Genomic DNA, 16,702 nt, shown 5'->3' with positions numbered 1-16,702 from the left:
CCTGCGGCTCTAGATTCCCCGCAGTAGAGTGTATATGGGTTATGGAGGGGAAAGTGTACTTTACCCCCTGTATGTCCCTGATAGGAAAGTGGATGATATATGTACTATATGAACTAGAGCCTCATAATAGTGTGTCAGACACAGGTACCCTAATAACAGTATGTCATCCATAGGAACCCCATAATAATATGTCAGACATAAAAATTATTATAATAATAAATAATAACTTAGGCCCGGTTCACACCTGTGTTTGGTATTACGTTAGGGGAGTCCGCTTGTGGACCCCCCCCAAACCGAATATTGAACGTTTTATAAAGCTGTGAGCAATAAAAGCACACGGACCCCATAGACTATAATGGGGTCTGTGTGTTTTCCGCGCAGCGTCCTCACAAATCATGTGGAGAGAAAATTACTTCAAGCAGCATGATTCATGTGGACACTGAGTGAAAAACACATAGACCCCATTATAGTCTATGGGGGTCTGTGTGTTTTCATTGCTCACTGCTTTTTAACGTGTTCAGTATTCCGATTGGGGGGTCTATTAGTGTGCAGAGGTGTAGAACAATGTGATCAGGTCATGGGATAAGCCTACCTAAACAGATGTGATTTTAGGGCAGTTTTGAAGCTGCTGTATTTGCATGCAGAATACGGAAACCTGATAATGGAGTCCAGACGCTGGTGTGAACCCAGCGTTAGATCAGTTAGTGGATTGAGGGAACAGAAGAGGTTCGGTTTTTGAAAGATTCAATTTCAGATGATGAGAGGACATGATGTTAGAGAAAGCAGAGATACAGTCACTGGTGTTCTATAGTAGTGCAAGGGTGATGTCACGGGATAAGATATACAGTATAGCTGGGTGTCATCAGCATAAAGATGATATTGAGAGCCAAATCTGCTAATGGATTGTCCAATAGGGGTTGTGGAGAGAGTAAAGGAGGGGCCTACATCCAATTCCTGAGGAACTCCAACAGCAAGCGAAATAGGAGAAGAAATAGCACCAGTGAATGATACACTAAATGAGAAGATAGAAAATCAAGAGAGAGCGGTGTCCCTGAGGCCAATAGAGCGGAGCATAGTGAGGAGGAGATGGTGGTCTACAGTGTCCAATACTGCTGAGAGATCCAGAAAAATAAGTAGTGAATAGTTCCCTTTAGATTTAGCCGTCAGGAGATCATTGGAGACAGTGGCGTAACTACCGCCATAGCAGCAGAGGCAGCTGCCACAGGGCCCGGGACATTAGGGGCCTGGTGACAGCCGCTACTGCTGCTATCATTATACTCGGGGGTTCTTTTCGGACCCCCGAGTATAATGATTGGCGGACCGGGAGAGGTAAGAAACATAAAAAACACTGTTACTTACCTCTCCACGATCCTGCCAGGCCTCCTTCCTAGTTGTCTGATGTCACATGAACCAGGCCTGCGTCTCGGGTCATGTGACGGCCGACGTCATTGAAGAAGGACGGCAGCGGAGGACGACAGCGTAGGAGCCGGGGGACAGGTAAGAAACAGTTGTTTTTTATGTTTTTATTGCCCCGGGTCTCCGATTATTATACTCTGGGGTCTTTTCAGACCCCAGAGTATAATAATTGTTTATGGGTGTCCACAGTGGGACATAATACTGTGTGCAGGAGCCACTATGGGGGATAATACTGTGTGCAGGGGCCATTATTGGGGATAATACTGTGTGTAGGGGCCATTATTGGGGATAATACTGTGTGCAGGGGCCATTATTGGGGATAATACTGTGTGCAGGGGATACTATGGGGGATAATACTGTGTGCAGGGGCCATTATTGGGGATAATACTGTGTGCAGGGGCCATTATTGGGGATAATACTGTGTGCAGGGGATACTATGGGGGATAATACTGTGTGCAGGGGCCACTATGGGGGATAATACTATGTGCAGGGGCCACTATGGGGCATAATAGAGCGCGCATGAATGCATAGGAGGGGGTCAGTCGAGGTCGTCGGGGGGGGGGGGCAGGGGGGCATGTCAAAAGTTCGCCACGGGGCCCCGCCATCCCTAGTTACGCCACTGATTGGAGACGTTTGTAAGGGCCGTTTCTGTAGAGTATATTGCACAAAAAGCCGATTGTAAAGGTGCAGAAGTGAGTTAATAGAGAGACAGTGGATTGGGCAGGAAAAGACAAAGTTCTCCAGGAGTTTAGAAATGAAGGCAGACACAGGTATCCCCATAACAGTATGTCATCCACGGAAACTCCATAATAGTGTGTCTAACACAGGTATCTCCATAACAATGTGTAAGTTACATATACCCCCATTATGTCATCCACAGGAACCCCATAACAGTGTGTAATTCACTAGATCCCCATAATAACTTGTCAGAGGAAGGTATCCCCATAACCATATGTCATTCACTAGATCCTCATAATAGTGTGTCAGAGACAGGTTCCCTAATAACGGTATGCCATCCGGAGGAACCCCATAATAGTGTGTCATCCACTAGATCTCCATAATAGTGTGTCAGACACAGGTATCCACATAACAGTATATCATTCACTGGAACCCCATAATAGCGTGTCAGAGATAGGTATCCTCATAACAGTATTTTGGTTACAGATACCCTCAAAACAGTATGCTGGCTACAAAACATGAAAAATAAAGGACTGTGGACTTCTACTAAATTCCGTGTCCCTACAACCGCATGTCTTGACCTTGCTCGCGAACGGACACTGATATAAAAAAAAATAGCCTGGGCGCATGCGCAGTAGCATGCGGCTTCTTCTACGGCTACTGCGCATGCGCCCAGGCTATTTTTTTTATATCAGTGTTCGCTATCGAGCGCCGGAGGAGGATGGGACCGGAGGACATCGGAGGAAGAAGAGGCGGGGATGAAGATGAAGACACACCCTGAATGCCCGCCCAGCGTGCATGTTCGGTAAGTAGAGCACATTCTTTTTTAGGTTATTATTTTAAAACGGGGGGGTAGTTTAATATAACATTTACGGTGCCTGAATAGCCTTTTTAAAGGCTATTCACGCATATGTGGGGCTCTATCAGCATGATTTTGCTGATAGAGCCCCTTTAATAGATACACTGTGACTGATTTTGTTGTGGGGCACAGCTGTCTCTATTATAGGAGTGCTATGGCAGTCTACGTTGTGGGGCACTGTGGAAGTCACTGTTAATAGACGCACTGTGACTGTTTTTGTTAAGGCGACACTGCTGTCACTGTTTGTTATAGGAGCACCATGGCAGTTTATATTATGTGGGCACTGTTGAAGTCAGGCTCAGTTCACATCTGCATCAGCACTTTTCTCTCCGCATTTTTCATGTGGAAACCACACGGACCCCATTATAGTCTATGGGGTCTGCGGGTTTCATTAGGTAATCACTTTTTTATGTGGAATAGGTTTCCATTCAGGGGGTCCCCAAGCGGACTCCCCGAATGGAAACCCATGTCCAGTTGTGAACCGGGCCTCACTGTTAATAGACGTATTGTGCTTGTTTATGTTATGGGGCGTTATGACTATCAATGTTGTGGGGGAACTGTCGCTGTCACTGTTATGGGGTCACTTTGGTTGTTATTGTTAAAGGAAGTCTGTTGGCAGTAAAATCAGTATCAGACCTTGTAGGGCTGCTTCTACACTTTCCAAGAATGTCTTTCCTATTCTGCATGGCAGCTCAATTTTCAGTAAAATCAGCATTTTATTCTTATGCAGATTAGGTGAAAATCGTTTTAGTAGCATGTCCTCTGCCACCAAGAATTCACTCTCTGATCCTGCCCCCATTGCTTGAGTGACATCTCCTACTTTGTCACATTTACTCTGCAATTAGGGTTATCTGGTGCAGAGAATAATGCCCTAGCAGGAGAGGACATGCTCCTAAAGCCCTTTTCAGCTAATTTGTAATGCAATGCAATGCAGAATAAAAAAAGACATAATTAGAAAGTGTAGAAGCCACCATATAAGATACTGTCTTTAGTTTAAAGGGGTATTCCCATAACCCTTGTTCACCAACCTGCAGGCTCTGTGCTCTGTTCACTTCCTGGTTTTCTCGGCACATTGCTGGGCGGGGTTTCACTTGCTCTGCTATCTGCTATGTTTGCAGTCAGTAGTGAGAGATTGGTTGCAAATGCATTACCACAGTATGAAGCTGATGTAGCAGAGCTGGATTTGAGTCAGCTTGCATTACATATAGAGGTAACAGACTCCTTATCTCAGCCCTTATCAGCCAAATTCAATTAAACCAGAATCAGAAATGCCAGAGCTTTCACCTCCCCCCTCCCCTATCTGAGGAGCTCAGTTACTTGTCAGACATAAACAGCTCACAGCTGCTGCTCCTCCCTGAGAGCCTGCAACTACATCACTTGGGAACTGAGCACATAAGCCAAGTTGCCATAGAAATTGAGTGTAAACAATGAAGTGAATAAATTAAGATAGCGGCCAAACAAAGCAGTTTTGATAAATCAATGTATTTAGGAAAAGTCTTAAATCCACATAAACTAGCAGTATAGATAGGATGCTTTTCATGGGACAACCCCTTTAATATTTATTTTCCTGCTGACAGACTCCCTTTAATAGATATAGTACCCCTGTTTATGTTATGGGGCATTGTGGCTGTCTAGGTTAGGGAGGCACTGTGGGTGTTTATGATATGGGACGTTGCTGATGCTAGGTTCAGACTAGCATTCCGCTTTCCTTTCTTCAGGTCTGTTTGGGGATCCAAAACACAAAAACCTAATCTGCTTAAAAAGAGGCTACCTGCGGTAAACCCGTAGACCCGCCGGATTTGGACCTGAAAAAATCGGAGAGAAAAGTCCTGCTTGCAGCACTTTTCTCTCTGCATTTTTCAAGCAGAATGGAGAACGGAAAATAACAGAGTCGCTAGTATGAACCTAGCCTTACACTGTTATAGGAGTGCTGTGGCTCTGCATGTTATGGGGACAGTGTGGATGCATACCTCCCAACCGTCCCGATTTCCGCGGGACATTCACGATTCCGGTGACATATCCCACGGTCCTGGTTGGAGGGAGGTATGTCCCGATTTCAACTCAGATCTGGGCGCAGATCTGAGTTGAACACATACGCAGCTGAAGCAAGGAGCTGACACAGGTCAGCTCCTTGCTTCGCCGTTGAACGCCGCCTACTGGCTTGTAGACGCGATGTGATGACGTCACATCGCGTCTACAACTGTGCGCCAGTGAGAGAGAGAGAGGCACGCAGAGAGCAGCGGGGGAACGAAGGAGAAGGTAAGTGTAATGTGGTGGTGGAACGTGAAACTGGGGGCAGATGAAGGAGAGGACGGCATGACACTGGGGGCAGAGATGTGGGGACATGAATCTGGGGGCAGAGATAAGGGGGACATGAATCTGGGGGCAGAGATGGAGAGGACATGAATCTGGGGGCAGAGATGTGGGGACATGAATCTGGGGGCAGAGATGTGGGGACATGAATCTGGGGGCAGAGATGTGGGGACATGAATCTGGGGGAAGAGATGTGGGGACATGAATCTGGGGGCAGAGATGTGGGGACATGAATCTGGGGGAAGAGATGGGGGGACATGAATCTGGGGGCAGAGATGGAGAGGACATTAATCTGGGGGCATAGATGGAGAGGACATTAATCTGGGGGCATAGATGGAGGGGACATGAATCTGGGGACCGAGATGGAGGGGGCATGAAACTGGCGGCAGAGATGGAGGGGGGACATGAAACTGGGGGCAGATGAAGGGTGTATATGAAACTGGGGGAGAGATAGTGGGGGAACATATAATTTACAGGTGACTGTAGGAGGATTATACTGTGTGCGGGCACATGGAAAATTAATGAGAATGGGCAGAGCCATCATTAAATAATAATGTAAATTTAGGAGAGAGAGAGAGAGAGATGTGTGTTTGTATAAATAATTTTATTTATATATTTATATAGGAGTTTTAGTACTGTGGATTTTGGAAACTGCCTTGATAACATTCTGTGGTTGGCATATTCTGGCCTAACTCCAGGGAATCTTCACTTGTGTTACGTTCTGATCATTGTTTTCTTCTTTGGAAAATTCGCTAGTATCTGGAATTCTCCATAGTACATGCTATAAATATGGGTTTCTATGGAAACAGGGTTATGAATCGATCCCTGATGCTGAATCACTGAGAGCCGGCATCTCCGATCTACCATTAATGTCTGTAGGGCTCGTTTAGCGTGCTCTCATAGTACGGGTGAGGTCAGCGCCGTGGTGACGTAAGACGCAGACGGTAACGGGTGGGAGGCTTATGTGAAGCGATTTTCGGGCGGAGATGGCGGACCCTGAGTTGGAAGCGATAAGGAAGCAGCGGATGGCAGAGCTGCAGGGAAGACAAGGGGTGAGATGGCAGACACGAGCCAGCATGTGCAGCTCTAGGCCACTATAATGGGGATGTAGTAAAATGTATCGCTGTTTGTAATGTCCTGCAGTATTTTATTCTATGATATGCAGCCGTCAATGTGCTTAGGTGAAAAATTCTCTCTCTCCCCCCCCCCCCCCATGGGCCATTCCTCCTAAAATCTACAAGTCTCCGTCTACAAACCTTTCCTTCCCAAGAACAAATCTATGTATAAGCTAACACTGCACCTACAATATATTGTCTAGATTGCATCAGTTGTATACTCCCTGGTTTACACCTCACAAACCTATATACTCCCTATCTTGTGGCCTCACTCCAGATCAATGTGTTACTTGGCAATTCTCTTGTTTCTTACAATTCTCCTTTTTCTGTCTTTAGGATGCAGGGGGTGAACAGGCTCAGCAAGAAGCCAAACAAAGGTAATCTTGTATGAGGGAGTTGTGTGCTACTACAATCTCAGCAGCTGACTGAGCCCTCCTTGTAATTCTAGGTGCAGCTGATTGTATTTTTAGGTGTGAGTATACATGAGTCCCCCTTTGACAACAATAACAAAGGATTAAGTCCCGCCCTTCCTATTTCCGGTCGAAGATCTCTTTCCGGTTTTGAGAGTTTGCCATGTCTAGCAGGGGTATAGGCATACTGTTTCGTGGTTACGACGAGCCTGCTGCAGAACCTCATTTGCTAAATGCTATACAGTATATATATTTATTTGCCGAATGCTATATATATGTATAGCATTCGGCAAATGAACACTGATTCTGCAGCAGGCACGTCCTTGCCACGGGCAGGCAAGAGTTTTTCTCATTGGAATGAATAGTCCGATGTTAGACTCCGCCTCCTCAGACGAGCCTCTGGCAGAACCAGCGTTGATTGGCCAAATCACTGGCAACTGGCCAATCAACGCTGGTCTATTCATTTCAATGAGAAAAAGTCAACTGGTAACAGCATACTTACCTGCTCGTAGCAAGGACGAGCCTGCTACACAATCAGCCTTCATTTGCCGAATGCTATACACTGTATAGCATTCAGAAAATGAGGTTCTGCAGCAGGCTCGTCGTAACCCGAGGACCATACCCTGAAGTACATACCCAGCCCTGGTTAATTCACTAAGGAACAGGAAGTCTTCTTGCCGCCCTTCCATTGCGCATGTGCCAACCGGAAGTTCGCAGGGGGACTCATGTATACACAGCACTCCCCTTGAGGCTAAAGCCCCATGTACTGTCCTTCTGTAAAAAAAAAAAAAGCGCTGTTGGAAAAAACATGCTGGCAACGCATCACGGTTCCTCCCACAGTGTCTTGCACAGAAAGTTTTGGACTTTCTGCTTCAATTATAATGATAGGGAAACCATCAGCATTTCTGTAAGCATAATTGACATGCTGTGATTTCCAAAATGGCAACAGATTTGGAAGTTACAGCATATCTGCTGCTTATTTTCCTGCAAATGGGATGGGTTTTGCTAGAATCCAACCCACTTTGCTGTGGCTGTAGTTTTTATTTTTTTCCCTTAGGCATTTTTGCCGCAGACAAACCGCAGTATTTATGCCATGTGGGGCACAGTCCCTTACATGCTATTCATGTATTAGGATGCTGCTATCTACTGTTATGGCGACTGTAGACACCTCTATAGTAGCACACCTGGTATATCTACCTTTTAAAGGGAGTCTGCCACTAAGAAACTTGTTGTCAAAACAATTATAAGGCTAGTCCACATGGAGTTTTTTGCAGGTGGATTTTGATACGGAAAAGGCTCCCACCCATTTCAATGGGATCCGCTTGCTTTTTTTTCCCCGCTAGCTTTTTTTTTTTTCTCTTCTCTCTTCTCCCCTCCCCCCGCCACTTGAACGTACCCATAGTTTATTGTAAGGTGCATTATAATATACACAATTTCCTAGAAAAAAAAAATATTCTTGGAAATATGCAAATGAAGTTCATGTGTAATGGGGTGTGGTAAATCCTTCAAATGGCCCCTGCTGAGAAGTGTGAGGTGCACCTATAGGAATTCAACAAGCAGCTTCATAGTTGTAAGATAGGAAGAGGCTGTCAATCAGGTGTACAGGGATTGAAATGCAAGCCTGAAGACAAAGCCCCATTGCACTTGAGTTTAATTCGCATATTTATAAAAATATATTTTTCAGGGAAATGGAGCATCTCCTGGACTATCTTTAGGTATGATCAGAATGTCACTTACTATGCACAGTGACCATTTTATTATTAGGTTTTAATTCAGGTTATTCCATTTGCACATTTTTAAATTGCAATTATTGTATTAGTGCCCAGTAAACAGGAAGTGATAATGTAATTAGCAGATAATAATGGAATGAAATGTCCTTATGTCATTTAAGCTTCTACCATAAACAATATTGTTGAGATCCTTAAATCCTGGACTGCACTGTTTTTCAAGTGTGTCTAAACTTTCAAACAACTAACAGTACTTGTTACGTTAATAAATTTCACAATATACTTTATTAAAGGGGTTGTCAAGAAATTTTAGTACTTGGGCAGGAAGTCAGGGAAGGTGAAACGTAAAAAAAAAAAAAAAAAACCCTCTTAATTTTTTTCGGCACAAGATGGACAGGTGAGTATGACTTTGTTTTCTGTTTCACCTTTCCTGGGCTCATGTCCAAGTACTAAGATTCTTGGACAAACCCTTTAACTGATCTTGTCTGTTTTCCCTGGGAGAGGGAGGCCTTTATAAACTGTAGTAGGTATTATGGATGTGCTGCGATTTCCAAAATCGTGACTGTTAAGGAAATGGCAGCATTTCTGCTGCAGGTATTTTTCTGTAATGTGGGGCCCAGCCTAAATCTATATTGGTATTTTAGAACTGATTTTGGTGGTGCTTGATTCACTTTAAGGTATTTATAGGGCTAGGTAGAGCAGTTAAAAGAGTTGTCCAGGCAAAAATGGGCAATGCTTTTACGTTTTAAGTCAACTGGGGACTTTAAAGAAAAAAAAAATTCACATATTCCCGATGCTCCAGTGTCCTTTTGAGAAAATCATCAACTTCAGTGGAATACTGGAAGAGACCCAGGAGTAGGCGCCAGGGCAGAAGAACCGGGACACTGAAGCATCAAGGACAGGTGACTGTTTTTGTTTTTTTTTGTTGTTGTTTTTTATACTGCCCCTGGCTGATTTAAAATTTGAAGGGGTCGCCGAATTTTGCCTGGACAACCCCTTTAACGTAGTCAAGCCTTGTGTGTTAATAGAATGTGCCACTATTAAAGTATATAAAAAGAGCAAAAGATTGTAAAAATTAACTGTAGCTAGCTGACAAGGGGATTATAATTGATGTCCCTTTGAATTATTGCTCTCTTATTACAGAGAGGAAGATATGAGGAATAGCATCTTATCTCAGGTACTGAGCCAGGCTGCCCGGGCTAGATGTAAGTATCTGCTTAACCCTCACAGGAAAGTTTTATTTTACTTGCTTGCTGTTTTTTTGTTTTTGTGGGGGGTTTTAATAAATCCTCACTCATGGTAATGTGATTGGAAATAGCACTGGCCCTGGGTTGCTCTGCCTTCACTCTTCTTTTCTCTGCTAGACCCCCATACCACAGGTAACTACTGGTCAAAGCAGGAGAGGAGACTGCGTGACCTGAGGGTGCTGGTTCAATCATTTTAAAATTAAAGCTTAAGAAAAAAGGTTGTTTTTTTTTTTTCTATAAATGTAGAGTTCAGCTGAAGATAATAAAGTTTGTAATATACTTTAAATTACAAAAGTCCCCGTTTCTTTACGTATTTGGCTCTTTCTATTATTGATCAAATCTATACAAGAGAACTGCATGGAGAAGTGAGAAGGAGAAAAAGGAGAGCATGTCAAACTGAGAGACCTCAGCAATATAGAGAGACCTTGTGTTTTTCCAACACAGTTGGATTGTCAGGAATTGTTATCCAGCCTTCTCTTGATAGAACTGACAAATGTAATGATGTCAATGGCCTCATATCTCTCTTTCTATCCTTTTCCTCGCCTCCCCCTCTAAAGAACTTATTATAAACCGAGACAGCTTGCATACAGTGGAGAGTGAATGCAATAAGTAAAGTCAGGAGTAATACTTTGCAATATACTGCACAAAAGAAATGTCTGTTCCAAGCATCTATACAATTAAGTGCTTTAAAAAAACCCATAAGTTTAGAATAAAATTACAGTTACTTATATCTTAAAATAAAGGCATTAAAAAATTAGCCACCCATCCCGCTGAACAAAAAACAAATGTTAATCGATGTGTTCGGTACCCAAAATGGTAAAATTAATATATTAATTAAAGGGGTATTCCCATGACGCTTGTTCGCTAACCTGCAGGCTGTTGTACTCTCTTCATTTCCTGCTTCTCTCGGCGCATAAGTGTGGGGGGTTTCACTTGCACGGGATTGGTTGTAAATTAATTACCACAGTGTGAAACTGATGTAGCAGAGCTGGATTTGAGTCAGTTTGCATTACATACAGAGGTAACTCCCTATCTCAGCCCTTATCATCCAAATTCAATTAAACCGACTGATAAGAGCTCAGAAATCCTGAGCTCTCACCTATCTGTGTCATTTAAGTAGCGGAGCTGCTCCCAGCCCCTCCCTCCCCCCTGAGAGCAGGCAGCTACATCACTTGACATTTGAGCAGATAATCCCAAGTGCCATAGAAATTGAGTGTAAACAATGAAGTGAATAAATTAAGATAGCGGCCAAACAAAGCAGTTTTGATAAAGTAATGTATTTAGGAAAAGTCTTAAATCCACATAAACTAGCCGTATAGATAGGATCCTTGTGATGGGACAACCCCTCTAATAATAAATATAACTCCTAATGCAAACAAGCAGCCCTCATATGGCTATTTTGAAAGAAAAAGAATCTTTAGGGATACTGTCTCTTAAACAGGTTATAGAGGGCCCATCATGGGGGTATGAATGTGTTGGGGTTTTTTTTGTTTGTTTTTTTTCTTCTATAATATAAACAGATTACAAAAAAAGGGTTTTCAAGGGCTTATTAATCAGTTAAAAATCAGCAGGGGTCTGACACCCAGGCCCCTGGCCGATCAGCAGTTTGAAGAGGCTGCAGTATTGTTTGAGCGCTGCAGTCTCTTCAGTACTTGCCAAGTACAGCACAGTGCATTTGTGCAGCTGTAGTGCTTGGTATTACAACTCTGCTCATTTACTTAAATGAAACTAGGCTGCGATCAGGCCATGTCTGACTTCAGACAGCTGATCCTCATGGGTCATTCATCGATGACCTAAGTCCCAGATATACGCCTTTAACATCTCAAAAACTTAAGACTGCCCTGTTTACTGTATATAGTATTATAGTACAACAGTTACACATGTATTTTATTTACAACTAGTATATAAATTCAACATATAGTGACAACTGGTGAGATCTTCTGACTGTACGGTGTATGGGGTCAAGCATGATGGGAGAGGTCTAAGGGAAGCTCAGATCCTAACCCTTGTGGCGAGTCAAGCAAGTTTGAATAAAAGACGCATGCTTAGAAAAGGCTCCACCCCTATTTTTATTTCTTGATTAAAAAAAACAAACAAAAACCGTAATTTTACCCCCCAAGATAGATTCTCTTTACAATATGGATTAATACAACATAAAGATTATTTGTCTGGTCACAAGTATTGGGAATGTGAGTTTTCTTATGTTAATAATTCAGATCCCTGTAATGAATGTCGTATAACTTTCTATTACACAGTAAATAACTTGGCGCTAGTAAAGCCTGAAAAAGCCAAAGCTGTGGAAAACTACCTTATACAGATGGCAAGATTTGGGCAACTAGGTGGCAAGGTGGGTGTGTGTTTCCATGTTATCCCCTTCTAGTTTACTTACCTTGAGAATCCTACCAACCAATGGTACTACAACCCTCTAGATTATCAACATTGATAATGTAGATGTGGGAAATCCAGCATTTATGGAATATATCACATTTTTGATGGCTTTACTTTTTCAGTTAGCTTTTGCTCTTTAACAATAAGGTTAGCTGTTAACAGATTGTAATAAGACATGAATATGGATTTCTACTTTTTTAAAGTCTTATTGTCCTTGTGTGATCTCACTGAATAAATTAGGAATGCCTTTTCTGTCAGTTGTAGCTGGTTGAATTGTGGAAACTTGGGAGGGGCCTATTTATTGTTAATATGCATAGCTGGCATATCACACTACTATTTTACTTTTCAGCTTTCTGAACAAGGACTAATAGAGATTTTGGAGAAAGTGAGTCAACAGACAGAAAAAAAGACAACTGTAACGGTAAGTGGTTTAGCTGAATGCTTTGAGTAGACCCATTGGGGGTTAGGTTTGTTAGTCCGTCATGGTGTAGATTTTAGGACTGAGCAGAAAGGAGAAGGCTAAGAACTTCCTTTATATTTCCCATTCCTTTTGTAGCCCCTCCTGGGTTTTTTTTTTTTTTTTTTTAAACAACCTCTTAATCTAGCCTAAGGCCGGGTCCCACGTGGCATAAACTCCACATAAAAAAGGTGTTTTACAATCGCAGCAAGGTGGATGGGTTTCCAGCGACTACCATGCAAAAAAATATGCGCTGCAGACATGCGATTTCCAAAACTGTCGCGGCCAAAAAAAAAAAAAAAATGTTTCCGTGCGGAGAGGCTGCATGCAGACACCGGCGATTTGTCTTAAAACCCCATTCAAGTGAATGGGTTTTAAAACTGACCTCCGAGAAGCCGTCCCTTATGCAGTGTCTCCGGGGCTTAGAACGGAAACCCGGCGGACTGACACAGGGCACAAGTGTAAACGTCCCCTATAGTGCTGCTGATCAGCTGTCCAACTCCTTGCTTCTTCTATACGGGATAAAGATCATCTGCAGCAAATCGCTTGTCCTTGCATTGCCCCGATTTACTTTTGTGGATAAGATTAGACACTGGTGTAAACATGGAGCATCTTTGACACAATGTGGTGAATCTAGCTTGAGCTAGAAGTTGTCGATATACTAGACATATGGGTATAGATCATCAAAAAGGGAGTGTGGCACATTTAACCCAAAATAGTGTAGAAAAGATGTAGTACAAAGTAAGCTAACTAAAAGACGGTATAAATGCAGACTAAACAGTCCTGAAGATGTATCAGTCACTGATAATCTGGCGTGTTTGCAAAATATCTAAATATGTACTGTCAATTAAACTGTCAAGTAAATCTGGGTCAATATGTTTCCTGTTACTCTGCCCTTCTCTCCAGTATCGGCCACTATGATAATTCTGGCTTAGGGCGGCTTTACACATGCACCCGGTCTCCGCTTTGTGGGTTTCAGTCTTCTGCCCAAGAAACTGGACAGGAGACGGAAACCCGGCAGTCAGTTTTCAAACCAATTCACTTGAATGGATTTGCAAAGTGACTGCCCGTGAGCGTCTTGTGCGCCTCTGCAGCGAAACCTGTTTTTTCTTTTAACCAGACACAGTCGAACATGCAGGACTTTGTGTCTGGTTTAAAAAAAAAAAAAAAAAATGGTTCTGCAGCGGAGAGGCACAAGACACTCACGGGCAGTCACTTTGCAAATCCATTCAAGTGAATTGGTTTGAAAACTGACTGCCGGGTTTCCGTCTCCTGGCCATTTTCTTGGGCAGAAGACTGAAAACCACAAAGCAGAGACCGGGTGCATGTGTAAACCCGCCCTTATTTTCAGTCTACCTGTCTACATATACACTGTAACTTAAGGCCACTGTGTCTTGTCTGACAAGGGGCATGGCAACAGAATTGACAAATTAGAAAGCCAACATAAAGATATGAAACCTTTTTAGACTGTGTAGTCACGGTTTCAAAAATTGGTCAGAGTTGGTAAATCTACCCTCCTGAATTTGTCTTCCCTGGAGGTTTTCTTAGCAAGCTGCTCACATTGGTTACATTTGGGATAATGTGAAACTTTTTCGGGGGCAACACAGTGGCTCAGTGGTTAGCCTTGCAGTGCTGGAGTCCTGAGTTTGAATCTTGCTAGGAACAACATCTGCAAGGAGTTTGTATGTTCTCCCCATGCTTGTGTGGATTTCCTCCCATTCTATAAAGACTTACTGATAGGAAAAAAAAAAAAATTGTACATTGTGATCCCTATATGGGGCTCACAATCTACATAAAGAAAAAAGTGAAACTTTTTCTAATGTTCCGTATCCTGATCTAATGTCTGATAGTGTTGAGCGAGTAGTATTTGATTGAATACCTCGCCGGCATAGGAATGCATGTAATCGGCCGAACACCAAGGGGTTAAACGCTTCAAATATTCAATGCGTTTAACTACTTGGTGTTTGGCCGATTACACGCATTGCTATGCTGGTGAGGTGTTCGATCGAGTACTACTCACTCAACACTAATGTTTGACAACTGTGATGAGGGAGGAGAAATGTTCTAATATCTCACAAGTTCTCTCCAATGTCTATAGAACGTAAATTTTTACCTAGACGCTCTTGTACCCCATGGGGCAACATATATCAGAAAATGTGTAAATATCTGTCTGCTGTTCTCTTGTGCACAGGCTGGGGTGAAATGACTTTATGCTCAAGGAGAGGTAATGTAGGGGGCAGGGCATTAAAGCCAGTCTGATAGTGGCTTTTTTTTTTCTCACCGCAGTTTAACAGGAGGAGAGTGATGGATTCAGATGAGGATGACGACTGAGGATGACTGGCTTGGTACAAATTCTGCGTCTACACCCGAGGCACTTGATTTACGTTGGAAAGCACTGAACTAAATGAAACTTGTCTCTGTGGGAGACCCCAACGATGATGTGTTTTTTGGTTTGTTTTTTTATTCCCCATAATTGACCAATTGTATAATGTGTTAATTTTGGGCTGCTATAAGGACTAACCGAATCACTGTTATCACAGCACCCAATGTTACATCCCCTGCACTTACTAAAGTATTATCTCTTTTTAAAAATTAAATTATTTGGACTGTTTACGAAGATAAATTGTATCAACTCTAAGAACCCTGAAATTGTTGTGTACCAGAGGGGATAGATGTGACAGTGATTTCTGACTGTGGCATCCTTGCTCCTCTCAAACTTGCAAAATAAAAAAATTTTGTGCTGTATTATTCTGGAAATTTGTAGGGTATGCAACCATAGGAAATGCTGCATGAAGGGAATCTCTCGTCTGACCCCTTTTACCCCTTTCCACCATAGGCATTTTTTAAATTTTAGCTTCTGACTCTTTGCCTTCCAAACCACATAACATTGTTGTTGTTCTTGGTAGTAATGAGCCGTCAATCGGTCTAATTTTCTGGTGCACAGGAAAGGCCTCTCACAGCCATGATACATAGAAAAAGAATTTCCGTCACTCAATGTATATACTTCCTAGGTGCAAAATTTATTATATCCATACACAAACATTTCGGTCATCAAGACCTTCTTCAGTGTGTCGGGTTTAGTGTGGATAAGTGGAATGGAAGCCAAAACGGAAGAAAACCATCCAGAAGAGGGAGCTATCTCCCTAACGCACTAGCTATTATATTGTGGAGTTTCTTCAGACCCCAGAGTATAAGCGGAGCCCCAAGAGAGGTGATCAAACATAAACATTACTCACCACTCCTGTGCTCCGGAGCAGCTCTGTTCTCTTCAGTGCTTCTGCTTGATGTCAGTGACCGCTAATTAGTTTTCAGGGGTCATGTCGGCATCATTATATCTGACGCTTATGTGAGCCGTGAAGTCCTATTAATGGTATCTTACATCAGGGATAAGCACTCAAGACAGCAGGGATGTGCTTTGGAGCACAGGAGAGGTTAGTAATTTTTTTTTTTTTTATGTTTCATCATCTTTCCTGGGGCTCTGCTTATACTCTGGGGGGGCTTAAAAATAAATTTAAAGAATGGAAATATTTTTCAAAAACAAAATATGTACAAAATGTGGTCAAACATTCTTCAAATTGATATCAATAAAAAAAAAATTAAAAAAAAAAAGTTACAGGTTTTAGGCCGGGGCCCCACGGGCCGGAAACGCCAGGGGAAAAATTGCGGCGTTTTACAGTACTTGCAAAGTGCATCGGATACATGTGAATCCTATGCCCACTTTGCAGGAAAAAAAAAAATGGAGTGCGGACAAACGGTCATGGTTTTGAAAATCGCAGCATGTCAATTATATCTACGGAAACGCCGTCAGCTTTCCCGTAGATATAATTGTAACAGAGAGTCCGCTGAGGAAAACTCAGTGAACTTTCTGTTCAAAGCGCTGCGGGAAGAACCACAATGTGTTCCCGCAGTGCTTTAATGTGGCGTTTCTGGCCCGGTTTTTTGAGTCAAAGCCAAAAATGGCTATAAAAGGAATGGGAACTCTATAAAAGTTCTTATACTTCTCCCTTCTTCTCAAACCACTCCTGACTTTGGCTCAAAAAAAAGCACCAATATCTGCAACAAAAAAAGCTGCGTTTCCGCAATGTGGGGCCT

The 16,702-nt window shown here is 42.8% G+C and overlaps 1 protein-coding gene across 1 annotated transcript; it reads left to right on the top strand.

Annotated features, from left to right (window-relative positions):
- The first annotated feature begins 6,155 nt into the window (after nucleotides 1–6,155).
- Nucleotides 6,156–15,355, top strand: PDCD5 (programmed cell death 5). The gene is made up of 6 exons (XM_075280622.1): nucleotides 6,156–6,318; nucleotides 6,718–6,758; nucleotides 9,662–9,723; nucleotides 12,021–12,112; nucleotides 12,503–12,574; nucleotides 14,897–15,355. Exons 1-6 carry the CDS (start codon nucleotides 6,253–6,255, stop codon nucleotides 14,939–14,941), a joined length of 378 nt encoding a protein of 125 aa, XP_075136723.1. The 5' UTR covers nucleotides 6,156–6,252; the 3' UTR covers nucleotides 14,942–15,355.
- The last annotated feature ends 1,347 nt before the right edge of the window (nucleotides 15,356–16,702 follow it).

Source organism: Leptodactylus fuscus, chromosome 7 (assembly GCF_031893055.1).
Source record: "Leptodactylus fuscus isolate aLepFus1 chromosome 7, aLepFus1.hap2, whole genome shotgun sequence".
Taxonomy (NCBI): domain Eukaryota; kingdom Metazoa; phylum Chordata; class Amphibia; order Anura; family Leptodactylidae; genus Leptodactylus; species Leptodactylus fuscus.
This window is presented reverse-complemented; position numbering and strand designations above follow the sequence as displayed.

Excerpts from the sequence above, each read along its gene's own strand:
- PDCD5 (XM_075280622.1), top strand. The coding sequence starts at position 6,253 with ATGGCGGACCCTGAGTTGGAAGCGATAAGGAAGCAGCGGATGGCAGAG. Across the intron at positions 6,319-6,717 it reads AGCTGCAGGGAAGACAAGGG|GATGCAGGGGGTGAACAGGC; the intron begins GTGAGATGGCAG and ends TTCTGTCTTTAG. Across the intron at positions 12,575-14,896 it reads AAAAAAAGACAACTGTAACG|TTTAACAGGAGGAGAGTGAT; the intron begins GTAAGTGGTTTA and ends TTCTCACCGCAG.